The sequence below is a fragment of the Electrona antarctica genome (assembly GCF_951216825.1).
Source record: "Electrona antarctica genome assembly, chromosome: 5".
In the NCBI taxonomy this organism is placed as follows: domain Eukaryota; kingdom Metazoa; phylum Chordata; class Actinopteri; order Myctophiformes; family Myctophidae; genus Electrona; species Electrona antarctica.
In genome coordinates this window covers 19024874-19042394 of record NC_136810.1, presented here as the reverse complement: position 1 = coordinate 19042394, position 17521 = coordinate 19024874, and the positions used below count along the sequence as shown (strand labels likewise).

The window sequence follows — 17521 nt, the reverse complement described above, 5'->3', positions numbered from 1 at the left end:
ACCTTAATAATAGAGACAATACACCATAAATAAATACTGAAACCAGATATAGTCATTAGGTAAGGTGTATGCATGTACTATGTGTACTATATGTAAACTCTTCATTTCCATTTTCCAGCCATTCAGTTGCATAAAAATAAAAACAAATACGTTTTTTTTTTTTTTATTATTTGGGGACCCCCCAAAATAATTTGGCGACCCCCCGAGGGGTCGCGACCCACGGGTTGAGAACCCCTGGCCTAAGTAATCAACTGGGGAAGTTTCATGGTGATAACAATCTAATATAGGTATGGTTTTGCTCGACTCAATTCATGATTAACGTTCCAATTTTGTAGCTCTGTCTCATGGACTAAGAACCAAAAATAATTGAAACCGGTTCAGTTCCCATTGGGAATCAACCGGTGGAAAAAGGGGGTCAGAAAGGGCAGACATACTGCACTAGGACACCACTACGTGTTCTCACTCATGCACAATGTGGGGAAAGGTTTGTCTATATTGGAAATTGAGTTAATAAAACTGACAATAAGTTGATATTATCCTCGTTTGTCTTCAAAACCAGCTCATACTAACCCTTTTCTGTACATTAGGCAATAATTTAAACTGCCAATTGTAGAAATTATTTAACAATAATGATGCAAAGTATCTCTTTAGCTGAGGTTCTAATAACAACCTTTTTACCACACAATGATCAGTGATAAAGACAATAAAATGTGTTTGGAGCTACTTTATGCAGAGTGAAGGAGGGTTGCACCATCATTTTGTAAAATATGTAAAATAATTATCATTCATAGCAAGCATTATAAAATCAATCTCTTCTAAGAAGGGGAACAGGGCTGTGCATGCAGTGTAGAATATTGTATATAGTTTTGATCCTTAATATATTGCGGAAACACAGATTGTCTGACACCGTAACATTGATGTTTGAGATCAGATGACATTTAGATATCTGATATATCCCTATTTTGGACAGTCCTATAGGCCACCGATATCATTGATATGTAATGTTTTGAGCAATATTTTTAACTATAGAATTTATTTGAACAGCGACCAGTGGCACATTGTGACTTATTTTTGAAGACAAAACATTTATAAATATTCACCTGTAATGTCCAAAATAGGGCCACCAGATTGAAAGTGGTTACAAATCAGAACATGTTGGCTGCATAATTGCGGATATTAATGTCATCAGAAAAGTCACCATGACCATGTATTGGTCGGGCTCTATTAGATATGATCTTGATGTAAACACTCAAGTTTGATGTTTTTTTCATACTTTGTGGACCTGCTAGGCTGAGAGTTCCCCTTTTTGTTGTGGCCACCAAAGTCACAATCAGTTCACCTTTTGTATTGCATTGGCAATGTTTGGCTTTGTAGCGAAACATCTTCCTACTAGAGAACATTGGCTATTACAGTGAAAACAAAAACACCACAGTTGTACTGTCAAGGCTGTATCTTGGCATCAAGACAGTCTACCGGGGCAGTTGGACTGCGTGACAGACCAAAAGCATGTTTCGCTCTCTAACTTCCAGACTTGTGACTAGACTGTGTCCGTGGCATGAATTAGAAATGATAGCCGACCGGGTAAAAATGAAATGTTGTGTCATTTGAATCATAGCCATGTTCAGATCAGTGACACTCTGTTAGGTTCACTCTTATTTCTGCTCAAATTGGCTCCGTTTAGTTCACGTCATTCAGTTCAGGCAAAGATTTTTATCAATACTCCTCCAGCACAGTTGGCGACTGTAAACGTTAAGTCTCCATCGCACGACTGATCTCGCTGCTGTAAGTGAGCGAGCTGTTACTGGTTCACTGGTCCTGGTGTCATTGATATTATGCACATTATTGGCACATGTCTTCCTGGCAAATGACAAAGCAAGAACCTGCAAGAGTACAGAGTAAGGCCCCAAGCAAACAATGTGATCGGTAGGTTGCTCACTTCCAAATAGTGTATGTGTGCTACTGTGCTCTTCTATTCACTAAAACAGGCCTCCTCCAGGATAGCCTTGGCTTTCTGTTGAGGGAAGAAGTTCTGTTGCTTGCTACCATTATGCATCTGTTCAAGTATTCATTAGGTTTGACTGTAGTCAGGGAGCCAAATAGACCCTTTAAAATGAATGGCGTCCACCTGTATCCATTACCTTGTTGTGCAAACTCTTTTCTAAAAAAAAAAACCTCTTGCATCCAATATTCCAAAGCTTTCAAATGGCAGACTCTGGAGCTGGTTCCGCTGTGCTGTCATATGTACCATTGCTATGGTAACAATGTGTGACATCCTTTAGTTTCTGCAGCATGGTCACCTGGACGTGTTTAGGAGGTAAAAGGGGGGAGGGGGGGGGGGGGGGGAGCAGAGAGGGGGAGCAGAGAGAGTGAGAGGTAGGGATTGGGTGTGTCATATCTCTGAACGGGCATGAACTAGTTTATTTAATTGGTTATTGCCGACTCTACGCATCGTACCTTTGGTGGACAGTACAAGCTATATCTGAGCATAACTTATGATACTTTACAGTACAATTCCAAGTTCGAATTCCAAGTTCCAAACAACTAAAATTAGTAAATACATAAACGGACTATTATGAAAATGCTCTCTTCCTGTAACATGTACTAACAAAAGTGCATCTAAATATACAAATACAGGAACACACAAACAAACAACAGACACACATGAACACGCCAAGACAAAGGCCAACCGTGTCAGTCATACTAACCATTGGGTCGGGCTTTGAGCCTGTGCCATGGTTACTAGAGAAACACGCGTCTTTGGGACAAAGGCGGAGCAAATCCTGGTGGGTGGGACCAGAGGACCAGGGCCAGCTGGCAATCACCCAGTCAGTAGGATCCTCCCACTCTGCTCCAGCGTCAGACAGCTGCCACACACGCACACGCACACACACACACACACACACACACACACACACACACACACACACACACACACACACACACACACACACACACACACACACACACACACACACACGCCACAATAGCACATGAACTAGAAGGCTGGATTTTTAATAACAGCAAATAGCTCATTACTAACTATGACAGTGTAGAGCGTCGCAGTCCCGCCCCCTCGAGAGACCCGGAAAAGAATTCCACTTTCATTTTCCTCAGACTTTTCAAAAAATATTTATTTAAAGACGTTTACGCTGCGGACAAAGCCAACTCTTGTCGTGACAAATCATGACAATAAACACAATGTTTTGGGCCGAACAAATAATTAGAAAGAAGAAAAAAACGGCAGGTTACAACACTTTTTTTGTTGTTTTTCTTCTTTGTAATTATTTGTTTGGTCCAAAATATTGTGTTTGTTGTCATGAATTGTCACGACTCCAGTTGGCTTAATGGAACTACAAAATTAGTGTACAAAATTATTTTTTGTACACTCTCAGAGTTAAATTAACATTGATTTTACAATATAAAGTGGGGGTCCAAGAGATAGAATTGCCATTAAATGGGGGTCCATAGACTAATGCATGCAAACGGGTTGAGAATCACTGCTAGAGCCGTACAAAATCTTCTCTTATGTGGGGGTCCCTGGCATATCTCTTCACATGGGGGGTCTGCGGGCAAAGAAATGTCAATTTGGGGGTCCTTGACATGAAAAAGTTTGGGAACCACTGCTCTATAGTACACACGCACAGTTGTACAGTACCTGTCTCAAAGCCTTCAGACAGTATGGGATGACGGCATAGTTCCACAGGCGGGTAAACCACGATCTGGAAGCTTCCACTGACATGGGACAAGACAGGAAGAGACCTGGCCCTGCAGAAGAGCATCACAGTCACTTTCTGACAATGGACTGTTTGAGCATCTGTCTGATCCACAACTCGAGTAAAAGTCAAATGTTCTTTTCCTACATTAATATATACTAGAGCGGCCCCCTGTGTGTGTGTGTGTGTGTGTGTGTGTGCGTGCGTGCGTGCGTGCGTGCGTGCGTGCGTGCGTGTTAAGAATTAAGAAATTCCATAAAATTACAATTAAGAAGTTGTGAAAATAGCTGATCTAAAAGCTCGCCCCGCTTGTAGTACAGTACAGTACCTATAGAGACATCTGCAGAAGTGTGCATATCCAGGAAGTGGTCGAGGTGCTGCCAGACTGCCAGCAGCCAATCAACAACCTTGTTCATCTCAGGGTTCCGACAGCGACTGCTTAGCTCCGCCTGTAGAAGCTGTCTCCGTAGGAAACGACCCAGGAAGCCTTTCACAGGCTCCGCCTTACTGGACCACGTGATCCAGCTAGAACCAATGAGAGATGGCCAATAAAATACAATATAATAAATCAAAATCATTATAATATAGCTCATTTAAAGGAGTATTCAGTGATTTGGGACCTCCCCCCCCCCCCCCCCCCCCCCGCTTCGCCCGCTAACAAGATGTGCACACTACAGTGGGGGACACGCAACCGGCCAACAGCACGCACACCAAGGCCCGCCCCCGCTCGATCATGATTGGCGGAAGGCCCCTCTCTCTCCTGATTGGATGAAGGCTGGGCCACCTAGCCAAAAACGAAACCTACGTTTTTTTTTTACCCCAGGGGTCAACTGGGGACAGGGTAAGGTCAGCACACTAGGGAGGATTATCACAACAAAACAAAAAAAGAAGTGATAAATTAAGTGAAATCACTAAATATACCTTTAAGCCACTCACTCTATGCATGTGCATGTCCCCTCTATAGTGGATAACAGTATTAGAAGGTGGTCTCTAGGACGGATGGACAGACAGACAGACAGACAGACAGAAAGACAGTAGTGTACCTGAGGCTGTGCTGGGGCTGAAGCTCAGCAGGACAGGTCTGACTCATGGTTCCAATGACATAGGGACTGGAGAACAACACAACGCACACAGTAAGCTGCTTTGATGTTTGTAGTTGCTGAACGCAAGACAATTGGCTGTTAGTTGTATTTGTGCACATACAGCATGCATTGCATTACATACTGACCAGTGGTGTTGAGTGGTGTTACACAGCCCATTGATCAGTTCCGTAGGTGGTGATGGGAAGTTGTGGAGGTTCTCTACAATCACCACTAGGGGCAGCACTTTATCCCCTCTCCCACTGTTACTGCCCTTGTACTGCTCACACAGCTTACAAAGAGACTGATGGACCTCCTGTTCACGAGCGCACACACACACGTACGGTTTGTTAACTCATTGTTTAGCCAAAAAATGAGCTGGAAATTCTCCTGTATCAGAAAACTTGTCTGCAAAAATATTGCAAGAAAAGGTCACAGTCAAGTTTTGTTGAGTAGTGTGTTATGAATGTGATTGCAAATACCCACAAATACCCACAAATTAAAGATGACCCTATACTTTATTTTATTTTTATTTTTTTTCATTATACTGGTTATATGTCAGACAGGAAGTTCTGTTTTCATTTCAACCATGTGGAGGTCAGGTCATGGTGTTTGTCAGCCCTGCTCAAGGACAGATGAGTGGTTTCACAACATCCCAATTAAACAATTAAAACCTATATACTTTGTTGACTCGAGTCCGCCAGGGTTCAATACTAGGCCCCCTCCTTTTCCTTCTCTACACCAAATCTACAAGCTATTTAGAGCTTGTAGATCAGCTTTTTTCGCCCGAATGTTCACCCCAGAATAGGGATGCTATGGTTCATGTGGCTAACAATGACACACAAACAGAAAACATGTTGGACGCACACACACACACACTTGCATGCACACACCTGCACGTTGTCCTCCCCAACACTGAAGGTAGTGATTAGTCCTGGCGTGACGTCTAGCCCCTCCCTCAGTACAAAGTGCTCAGCCAATCGGACGGCCAGGAAACTCTTGCCCGTGCCGCTGGGCCCCGACAGAACCACACAGCGACGCTCCTGCAGCTGTGAGATGTACTGTTGCATTATGGGTAACGGGAGCAGCGTCTCGAACACCAGGCCATCGGGACATTGGAGAGATGAGTCTGGAGAGAGAAAGACTCACATTTAACGATGATTTGTTCATTTCTGGAACACAGGAACACACCATCTAAGATTCCCCTATTATGGGAAATCCAAAAACAAGAAATAACGCCATGGCGCATGACCCAGGGGGATAATAGCGCCCTCTAGCGGCAGTCACAGTGATTTCAGACTTTACGGTGCTCTAAAGTCTAAAGTGTCTTTTCTGCTTTCGCTAGTCTACATTAAATAGCCGATCTTGACCTCTTCAAGTATCCACAGAGAAGACAAGACAAGACAAGACAAGACAAGACAAGACAAGACAAGACAAGACAAGACAAGACAAGACAGACAGACAGACAGACCTTTCAGAGAGACAGATATGGTGTCGCTGTCTCCCACCAGGTATCCGCAGGGCAGCAGTTCCGGTGTCTGTAAGCCAGGGTGACGGTGGATGTCTGCGATACTGTAGCCCAGGACGCTGTCACTGGACAGACCCAGCTGGCCCACAGGGTCTATGTGGAGGACATACTCCTACCAGCAGCCAGAGAGGAGATACATAGACAGCACCAAGTCAACATATCATTCAGTAAATGTCGGATACGGAAAATACGGATGCTGGGTTTCAATTGGTTAACCCATTTAGACCTGAGAACAGATTCTACAAATGTCAACCTACGTTTCTATGTCAGTGGTTCTCAAAGTTTTCATGTCAAGGACACCAAAAACTATAATGTAATTGGCCACCGACCCCCATCTGAAAATATGTAGTTCCGCTAGGGACCCCCCAGAAGCAAAGATTTTAGTTAAAAACGTTTGCTGTGCAAGAATATATATTCAAAGATTTGCGCCAAATTTCACGATAAAAAGAAAATAGCAGATCTACAAGCTCGTAGCGCGGCACTCGGTGCCGTGTTATGAGCTTGTAGATCTGCTATTTTTCAATAGCTAAAGTATAACATAATGCTTAAAGGGCAAACAGGGAGCGATAAAACGCACCTACTGTATAGTTCATTTTCAATGAGACCTGCGTTTTTGCTCGGAGAAGTCGTGGTGCGACAACGCAAGCGTATTTACGTGAGCACGGTCCCGTGAATTTGTTGCGCGCGTGCTCGTTACGTGCACAAGCCCGCGACTCACCAGACCTGGATTCTGTTTAGCTTTTTTTTTACGCTTGCGTTGTTGCGCCCCTCTTCAACAGACCTGGAGGAGACCTGTGTTGATCCAGGCAACAACGCCTGCGTTCCTCGCTTCACGTTTGCAAGGCCATAAAACAACAAAAGGGGTTCCCGCCCAGAATGGGTAAAGAGAGAACAGAACAAGATAACTAAAGTAAAATAGAATCTAATCGATGGATTTTTATTTTACCTTGAACAGACTCCGGACCACTCCATCCAGAACGTCCCACCTGGTCCGCCCACTCACCCGCATGCAGCCAATCAGGAACTGCGTCTCATTGTCCTCCTGGAACACCAACCCAAAATAACATGCATGATTTGTACACAGAAAATGAGTGAGTTATACTCCTCAAATGTAGTAATTCTCGAAATACTTCCTTTTTTCAACATTATATTGAAATATGAGTTCACAAATAGAGACATGATCGCCAAATTCAGTCAAGACTTTCACGATGGTGTCTTGCGGTGCAAATAGTCAAACCTACAAGCTCACACCACGTGTCAGCATGACGTGTTGTGAGCTCGTAGATCTGCTATTTTCGGTGCGAGACACAGCACACAACTAAGTGTCAATCAGGCTTTACACAGCCGTTGCATTGACCCGCCAGATTGGTAAAAAAAAAAGGTTTGATTGATTGATTGATTGATTGATTGAAGTATTTATTAACAGTTTGCAGAATGTGTACATTTCACATGAAAGCACAACTCAATACAAAGACTGTTACTGTGGACGACACACTGATAAACCATTACACTTTACAACAGGGTCCACCATTTTCAATTCATCAGAACGATGAACAAAGATGTACAAATATACACTTCTATATTTAAAAGAAATCACACCCGTGTGAAGTGAGTGGTGCAACTCCGTGTGGGGGTTCCCAGGAACGCGTCCAGGGGGCCGGGCCGATTCCGGCGTGCCGCCCCGCGTCCGAAACGGTTGAGAAATGACAGAGTTATTGTGTACTGTACTGTACTGTACTGTACTGTACTGTACTGTACTGTACTGTACTGTACTGTACTGTACTGTACTGTACTGTACTGTACTGTCACTGTTGAACTCCCTCTGGTGTTGTGGGTGTGAACTTCGTTGACATTAAGGAAGTATTTAGACAGGTACATGCGTATCTTGGTGGTGTAGTGAATCTTGTGGACCAGACCCATTGCAAGATGCTATACTCCCACTCTAAGGCAGTCCAGCCTGTCAAAGTGGGCAGGGGTGAGGTGGGTTTGGGGAGTGAGGCCAAGTAGTAGCCTGAAAGGTCTTCAAAGTCATTCCATGTTTACTTTAGAAATGTGCAGATACCCTGTAATGTATACCAGAGGTTCAAAACCACTGGTGCTAGTAGTACCACTGGTGGTACTTGAGCCCCTCTCTAGTGGTACACAGAGGAGTCGCCCCAAAAAAAGGAGAAAAAAAGACAAAAGTGGAATGAAATCTTTGTATATTACTACAGGTAGTTCTTCTGACCAAGCAATTGGCTGAAATAGCTAGGCTATCCAGCCGTGTTGAAATGAGCATGACAGCACACTTAGCCGTTATCTTCTGAGGTGGTACTTCAGAATAAAAAGGTTGGGAACCAATGCTGTATACTACACTTATACTGTATGTTGGTTTGTTTACTGTTGACGGTTTACTGTTAAAGCTAATCATCTGGGGACCCCCCAAAACAATGTGTTTACTGTTAAAGCTAATCATCTGGGGACCCCCCAAAACAATGTGTTTACTGTTAAAGCTAATCATCTGGGGACCCCCCAAAACAATGTGTTTACTGTTAAAGCTAATCATCTGGGGACCCCCCAAAACAATGTGTTTACTGTTAAAGCTAATCATCTGGGGACCCCCCAAAACAATGTGTTTACTGTTAAAGCTAATCATCTGGGGACCCCCCAAAACAATGTGTTTACTGTTAAAGCTAATCATCTGGGGACCCCCCAAAACAATGTGTTTACTGTTAAAGCTAATCATCTGGGGACCCCCCAAAACAATGTGTTTACTGTTAAAGCTAATCATCTGGGGACCCCCCAAAACAATGTGTTTACTGTTAAAGCTAATCATCTGGGGACCAAGTGTTTGGAAACAAGATCCATACACAGCATCTCCAGACTCAAATACCACACGACACGAGTGTGATTTGAGTCTGGCTTATTAGCCAGGCTACAGCAGTACCCCCCCCCCCCCCCCCCCCCCCCTAATTTGAAAAGATATGCCAGGGACCCCCATAAGAGAAGATTTTTACGGCTCTAGCAGTGATTTTCAACCCGTTTAATTTCAAGGACCCCCAGTTTGACATGCATCAGTCTACGGACCCCCACTTAATGGCATTTCTATCTCCGGGACACCCAATTTATATTGTAAAAATCTATGTTAATTTAACTCTGAGAGTGTACAAAATGGAACCATTTAGGGTCCATTTGGTTCCATTTGTACACTCTCAGAGTTACAAACCCATAAGGGTCCATTTGGTTCCAAACTATCATGTAGCTGGGGACCCCCTGGAACTCCCTCAAGGACCCCTGGTACTACAGTACCTGTGTGTTGCTCCTGTGGGACAGAGACACCACCACTTTGACATGTCTGCCTTCTTTCCTGCTGCCGCTCTCTGCACCGTCCAACAGCAGCATGTCTGCAACACAACACAGAGACTACAATGTAGGGCTGAACCATGTTGGAAGAATTGACATTGTTGAAAAGCCTTTTCCCCCTCCCCTTTTGTTGTGCCTGATTTGCCTAGCGTTTCACACTTGGGAAAATCCCCCCCTCTTTGTTGTCTGTGACAATGCTTGGACAATTTGCTGATGTTTCACTGAAATGCCAAGTGAAACTTGCAGATTAGTCAGATTAGTCAAATTCTCTCAATGAGTAAAAAAAACTGTTTTAGTACAATTTGCCTTAGCTGCATCCTTTTTTATTATCCCACCCCATCCATCTATATATTCAATATGGCTGACTTATTTTACCCAGCCCAGTAGACTCTGTGACGTTTGAAGAAGCGTGCTGGTTCTGAGTGTGACCCACGCAGGGATGCGTTCCTCCTTCTCCTCCTCCTTCCACCACGACGCCTCCTCTGTAGAAGCCGCTGTGCTGCCGGCCGGGCTGCTGCTGCTGGCCGTTGGACTGCTGTGAGCCACCGTGGTTCTGCTGGTGGTGGTTCAGGTACGCGTTGTGGTTGTGGTGGTTGTGGTTGAACTGAGCCTGATGCTGGCCGAGGAGGAGGCTCTGTGCTGCTGGGTTCTGCTGGCCTGCAGGCGTCTGGCTGGTGGGGTTCACAACACTGTGCTGCTGGTCGTGTTGTTGTGTCTCCACCTTCAGTCTCACGTTCTCCTGCCTCAGTGCCTCCATCTCTCCCTGTTGTGTTGATACAGGGGCCACTGTTCATTTCGGCGACTAAAAACTAAGACGAAAAACGTTCGTCGACTACCTTTTTTCACTGACGAAAACCTAAATGGAAACTAAATTAAAACTAAGCCATGATGACTAAAATTAAGACTGAATATATTGACAATTTCGTCAACAAATTGTGTCTCCACCTTCAGTCTCACGTTCTCCTGCCTCAGTGCCTCCATCTCTCCCTGTTGTGTTGATACAGGGAGAGATGTGTACAGCAGGCCACTGTTCATTTCGTCGACTATAAAACTAAGACGAAAAATGTTCGTCCGACTACCTTTTTTCACTGAGGAAAACTAAATGGAAACTAAATGAAAACTAAGCTATGATGACTAAAACTGAAACTGAATATGTTGACAATTTCGTCAACAAATAAAAACTAGACTAAAATGTTAGGAAGGGACTAGTGGACAAGAGATCCAGTATAAGTAATTTTACACTTGGTTGCATGCTGAAAATAGCAGATCTACAACGCGTCGCGTCGCAGCGCAACGCGTTGTGAGCTTCAAGTATAAAAACAGTCATTACGACGGCATCAAGGCCCGTCAAAATACATTTTAGTTGACTAAATCAACTGTAGATTTAGTCGACTAAAATCTTATGATATTTAGTCGACTAAAACTAGACTAACACTAAAACATTCTGGGTGACTATTCAAAAAACTATTCAAGAGACTATGACTAAAACTAAAATAAAAATGTGGTGCCAAAAACATCACTGATACAGGCCAGTGTTCATTTCGGCGACTAAATCTTGTAGATCAGCTATTTTCAGCATGCAAGCAAGTGTAAAATATTTCATTACGATGCCATCAAGGCACGCCAAAATGCCTTTTAGTCGACTAAAGTCTCTAAAATTTGAACCAAAACCTTTCAGATTACTAAAATATGAAAACGAAATCAAACTTTGCTGTCAAAATGAACACTGATACATCAGCATCATGCATGTTGTATACTCTTCATACGTTATAATTTCAAGTTTTGAAATGTAATTTCTACAAAGAGACCACCTCCAACCACCACAATTTGGTTACTTAAATTGTGTTAAAATGCTAACTACAGTTAAGCTTAAAATATCCTTTTATTATTATTTTAAATAAATTGTGGATTATTGAGGCGTTCCAAGGGGCCTGAGCTTAATGATTGTCAATGGAACCAAATGGACCATTTGATTCATTTTGTACATTCTCAGAGTTAGGGGGGGTCCATGGCCTAGTAGTGCATTGTAAACCAAAATGAACATTTTTTAATAATACGCAAAGTAAGTAGGAATAATATGCAACAGCTTTAATCTGGTTAGTTAATAATAGTTTACAATGACTTATTTTATGAACGTTATACCTGCATGCGCGTCATAGCTTCCCGTAAAGTGTCCAGCTGGTGGGCTGAACTCAGAGCCTCCAGCCTGATGTCGGTCAGCTTCATCTCTTTGTCTCTCAGTTCAGTGCGAAGCTGCATCACCGTCTCTCTCTCCTCACTGGCAGAGACACTCTCCGAGATCCTGAACACAATACAAACATATAGTTCACACTCAGTTACCCCATTAAAAGTTAGTCCATTAAAAACCCATTCTGGGCGGGAATCTACAAGCTCATAGCGTGGCACTGAGTGCCGCGCTACAAGCTTGTAGGTCTGCTATTTTTGAAAAATCGCAAACATGTGGTGCAAATCTTGGAATATATATTCGTTCACAGCAAACGTTTTTAACTCAAAACTTTGCTTCTGGGGGGTCCCTGGAAGTTGGAACAACATATTTTCAGATGGGGGTCGGTGGCCAATTACATATATTTTTGGGGTTCCTTGACATGAAAATGTTTGAGAACGACATAGAAACAAGGGTTTTTCCGAAAACTGAAAAATTTAGAAGACATTTGTAGAATCGTTCCCAGGTCAAAATGGGTTAACTGTTTTCATTTCACTTGTGAAATTGCCAGACAATTTAACATGCCCCAAAGTCAGTGAATCATGTACATGTGTACATTAAATCATGTGTACATTAAGAGGTCAAATAAAATCAAGTCCTCCACTCCCATCAGACCCAGATATTCCTAAACTAGTTACTTGATTCCACTTAGATTTGATGTACCGTTCAGATAAAGCCATTGCAGATGTCCCATTTGTACTGCTTTAGTTGTTGCACTATACTGCCGCACTGCCGTTCCATCTTTGAGAGATTTTTTCCTTTTCAGACACCAAATGGTTTAGAGTTGTGTGTTCTATTTAAGTTATTTAAGTTTTAATTAGTTTTTTTTAGATTGAATAGACTACGGAGATTGTTGCAGTATAGCGGATAGTTGTAGCAAAGTTGCAAGATAAGGGACATCTACCATGGCTGCCATTGTATCGTGAAGACTGGTGAGAAAGAGAAGACAATTAGAGAGGAAGGCTTTGTGGATTATAAACATGAGGTTGCATGCCGCATGCAGACAGAGGTTTGTGCATTTCAGCGAACAATAATCCATCACAGTTTCATCATCAAGCTGTGCGAGTGTCTCCATTTATTCAACAAACCTTTAATTACTTTGAGGGAGAGTTTGTCTGAGGACCTACAGTTACAACCTGTGATTGATTGATTGATTATTGCCTTTTGTGGGACCTCTAACCCGTGATTGATTGATTATTGCCTTTCAAATGAGATAGTTTGTTTAATTTGAGGCCAGTTTACCGAGCCAAAGAGCCAGTCCTCAACAGTGAGCTGTAAGCCCAGCTTCCGACAGCAGGGGGCAGACAGGGACTACACAAACACATGTGCATAAACACAACACAACATAGAATAAATGAAAGAAACAACTAAAACAGTAGGGTTTGACAGTGTGGCTAAGTAAAATATCATCTTTATATTAAAGGACCATGCCGGTGGTTTTGGCATGTTGAGCCCATTGACTAATACTCACATTACTTTGACACTATACTGCTTGGATGGTATGAAAATCTACTTGCAGACTAAGTAGATGTTCAGAATCGTACCATACCGAAATAAACAAACTAAATTATTCAGTAAATCCAATCCATTTTTGGACAAAATATCTAAATCAAACTAATGTGATGTCAAAGGAAATTAACAGGTAAATGGTGTGCTTATGTACGTTATAGACCTAAGCTGGAATAGACAATGACAGATGCTGATATGGTCCTTCAAAGCAGTGGTTCTCAACATGTGGGTCCCCACATTATTTGGGACACACACCAAAAAAAGGAAAATAAATCAAATGAAATGAAAGAAGACCATTACTGCTTCAAATGTAATCAACGAATTATACTATAAAACTGGCCAAACATTAAAATAGCTGATCTGCAAATCAACCTAAGTCATATCATAACTAGTCAGATCTGGCCCAGAATAAGCTATATTATTTAAACGAAGACGTCCTGGAAATGACGTAAAGATCATCCCCATATGTGATTTGGCCTAGTCCTGAACAAAGTAATATAGTAAGAGAGTGGCGACACTAGTGTTGACTCCCATTGTAACAATGGAACGTCATCATAACGTCATTGTGACGTCATTTGGCTTGCTGGGGGTGGGCCAGAAAAGGTTGAGAACCACTGCTTTAAAGGGAAGTTGCAGCTATAACTGTAACTATAGCCAGCTATAGACTTACAGAGAGCCGGAATGGGGGTTCCCCAATCCTGTTCTGATGGGATTGTGGGAGGTCTTAGAGACATTCTGGTTGTGTTGGGAAGAGGCCTTGGGACATTCTGTGTTCTGTTGTTTTTTCTGACCGGAGGACAGCTTGGAGTTGGTGGGCACAGAGGAATCCTCCATGTCCGAATGGGACGAGACTGCTTTCTGAGTCCTCCTCTTTCCAAAGGCCTGCTTGAAGGAACTGCGCAGCTGGAGGAAGACGGAATGAAGACGGTAACAAAAGAGAAGGGACAACATTTTAGTTAACTATCAGAGGGGTTATAGGTGTATTAGCTACCAGACTATCAGCTACCAGACTATCAGAGGGGTTATAGGTGTATTAGCTACCAGACTATCAGAGGGGTTATAGGTGTATTAGCTACCAGACTATCAGAGGGGTTATAGGTGTATTAGCTACCAGACTATCAGAGGGGTTATAGGTGTATTAGCTACCAGACTATCAGAGGGGTTATAGGTGTATTAGCTACCAGACTATCAGAGGGGTTATAGGTGTATTAGCTACCAGACTATCAGAGGGGTTATAGGTGTATTAGCTACCAGACTATCAGAGGGGTTATAGGTGTATTAGCTACCAGACTATCAGAGGGGTTATAGGTGTATTAGCTACCAGACTATCAGAGGGGTTATAGGTGTATTAGCTACCAACAGCAATGTTCTTAGAATAATACAGTGTTTCTCAATCATTGCAGCATGACCCACTTTTGGTGTCACAGACAAAGAACATCTCAGGAGAATACCGTTATCCATTTCATGAAGAAAGTACATTTTTGGTGTACCTTGAGTAAAACTAAACTGAGAAGCACTGGACAGTGCTTCTGGTGTTTTAAGCATTATTTTATACTTTAGCTATTGAAAAATAGCAGATCTACAAGCTCATAGCGCGGCACCGAGTTCCGCGCTACGAGCTTGTAGGTCTGCTATTTTTGAAAAATTGTGAAAATGTGGCGCAAATCTTTGAATATATATTCTTTCAGAAACAGGATATGTACAGTACAGTACAGTACAGTACAGTACAGTACAGTACAGTACAGTACAGTACAGTACAGTACAGTACAGTACAGTACAGTACAGTACAGTACAGTACAGTACAGTATTCTACACATGACCACACATGTTAACAGGCTTGTCTCATGTCAGCACCAGAGTTTTTCCTAAATTCTTCATTCCGCAAATCATGACTTGTATGTTCATTTATTTAAATTGTGCCCAATTTAGTCATGATGCCAGTTCCCCTTGAACAATGAAGTACACTTGAACAAGGTTCCTGATGTTAAAAAACTATGAACTAATTATAATACTAATAAAAACTATTCCGATTACAGAACAAGACATCACAATGAACCAAGATTGTAGGTATAGGTAATCTGGAAAAGCTTTATATGGGGGATAAGGTCAAGGGGTTAAATACACAAAGATGTTCGCCCCAGTGTACCCTGGCAACCCTGCACACACAAAGAAAGGCAGGCACATACTGTGAACATTAACCCATAGACTGAGGTCCATTCTACAAATGCCTTCTAGTAGTTCTCAAACCATTTCGCACCAAGGACCTCCAACATGATATGTATTTGGCCACATTTGTTTCATAAAAAATATCGAAAATGACACTTTTCCAGTTTGAACCCAATTAGACCTGAGGCCGATTCTGAAAAGCTTATATGAACAAATATGTATTCAAAATGTTGCTATATACTATGCTAGTTGTATGTACCAAAAAGGGTTCCCGGATTGAAAGGTATAGTTAGGTTCCCGGTCTAAATGGGTTAACCCATTTTGGTGTTTCAAGCATTATGTTATACTTTAGCTATTGAAAAATAGCAGATCTACAAGCTTGTAGATCCAGAATGCTGCAGCTCGCTTGGTCTTCAACCAGCCAAAATTCTCACATGTCTCCCCCCTTCTCCGCTCCGCTCCTGGTCGCTGCCCACACAGAGTACAAAACTGATGCTGGCCTTCAAAGCAACCAAAGGTATGGCCCCTTATAGTGATGTGTGGATAGAACACGGCAACCCGCCTGTCCCGTACCCACACACACACACATGAAGGCATCATGGAGTCATTCTTCTCCTTACCCAGTTCTTGGTCTTCTTCTTATTGGTGTTGCTGGCGTGGTTGTTATGGAGGTCGTTGTTGCTGCTGCTGAGGCTGGAGGAGCGGCTGGTGTGGCTGTTGCCGCTGGTCAGACTGGTCACGCTGTCTGTGGACGGCTGGCGGACCATGGAGGACTCCGAGCCATCGGAGCCTCCGCTGACCGTACTGCCCTGTTCAGAGCCTGTGTCTGTGGAGAGGGGAGGAGAGGAGCAACACGTTAGCATATTTTGTTTATTTATTTATTAATGAACTGAGTGTCTGGGAGCCCTGGCAAATTAATTTCACCCTTATTTTACTGTGAATAATTTTTAAGGTGAGACAATAAAGTCTTTCTTATTCTGAAAATAATAAATCAGCTAAAGATTGTTCTTTTGTCCATCTACTTCTCTTTCAACAGTTAGTTTTAATTAAGATGCATTTTGATTGATTGATTGATTGAAAAATGTATTAACAGTTTGCAGAATTACAGTACATTTCAAGCACAAACTCAATACAAAGGCTGTTAACTGTGAGTGGACGACCCAATTAAGCATTACACTTGTTTCCAATAGGGTCCACAATGTTCAATTCATCAAATTTGTGATATATTAATGATCTTTATATTTATCAGCCGTTTATATTTATATTCCCCCCCCCCCCCCCCCCCACACACACACACACACACACAAACAGAAAAGAAAACACCTTAAACATCCATGTGCATAACATGGCATATTAGTTATTACACATGTCTGGGACATACAAAAGCAGCCAATTTATGGCCAGGGAGTCATTTTTACTGAAAGGTAATGGCTGGTAATGGCTTCAGCACCCCATAAAACCCCTATTTACACACCTCACAAGCTCATATTAGCTCATTTTAAAATGTCCTGCTGTTAGCCTAGGCCCTCTGGGTACCCCAACTTTGATTGGCTCCCACAAAGTATCCCAAGGGAGTTGGCTTGGAACAAATTTTTCTGTGATTTTTTCGATCTAAATATTAGTATTAGTGATTTACAGTGTGCGTGCGTGCGTGCGTGCGTGCGTGCGTGCGTGCGTGCGTGCGTGCGTGCGTGCGTGGTTCACCTGGCGTGCAGGTTTCAGTCGTGTTAACAGCAGTGTTAATGGTGGCCTGAGTCCTGTTGTTGGTGTGCTTCTTGAGTTCCTCAACGGTCCGTCTCAGCTCGCTCAGTTCACTGTCCTGGAGCAGAGGGTGGAATGTGGCAGAAGGTCAGTGAGCGCCGTATAACCATATCTCAACCCTCACCACACTCTGCATGACCCAGAGGAGCATGCGCAGCTGGTTCACTTCTTTGTCACGTTTACAACAAAGTTGGACATG

The 17521-nt window shown here is 42.8% G+C and overlaps 1 protein-coding gene across 1 annotated transcript in view; it reads right to left on the bottom strand.

The window, feature by feature from the left end:
• Positions 1-2198: 2198 nt before the first annotated feature.
• LOC306923179 (neuron navigator 2-like) overlaps positions 2199-17521 on the bottom strand; it is a gene marked incomplete at its 3' end in the record, with an annotated part of 81823 nt that continues 66500 nt past the window's right edge. Inside the window, exons 28-42 of the mRNA XM_079501207.1 lie at positions 17266-17380; positions 16182-16387; positions 14066-14298; positions 11805-11964; positions 10038-10425; positions 9609-9703; positions 7267-7362; positions 6252-6432; positions 5686-5921; positions 4942-5108; positions 4757-4822; positions 4042-4238; positions 3656-3765; positions 2706-2864; positions 2199-2297 (exon numbers count right to left, since the gene is read on the bottom strand). Coding sequence (XP_079357333.1) covers positions 2199-2297; positions 2706-2864; positions 3656-3765; positions 4042-4238; positions 4757-4822; positions 4942-5108; positions 5686-5921; positions 6252-6432; positions 7267-7362; positions 9609-9703; positions 10038-10425; positions 11805-11964; positions 14066-14298; positions 16182-16387; positions 17266-17380 — 2508 coding nt within the window. The remainder of the gene's footprint in view (positions 2298-2705; positions 2865-3655; positions 3766-4041; positions 4239-4756; positions 4823-4941; positions 5109-5685; positions 5922-6251; positions 6433-7266; positions 7363-9608; positions 9704-10037; positions 10426-11804; positions 11965-14065; positions 14299-16181; positions 16388-17265; positions 17381-17521) is intronic.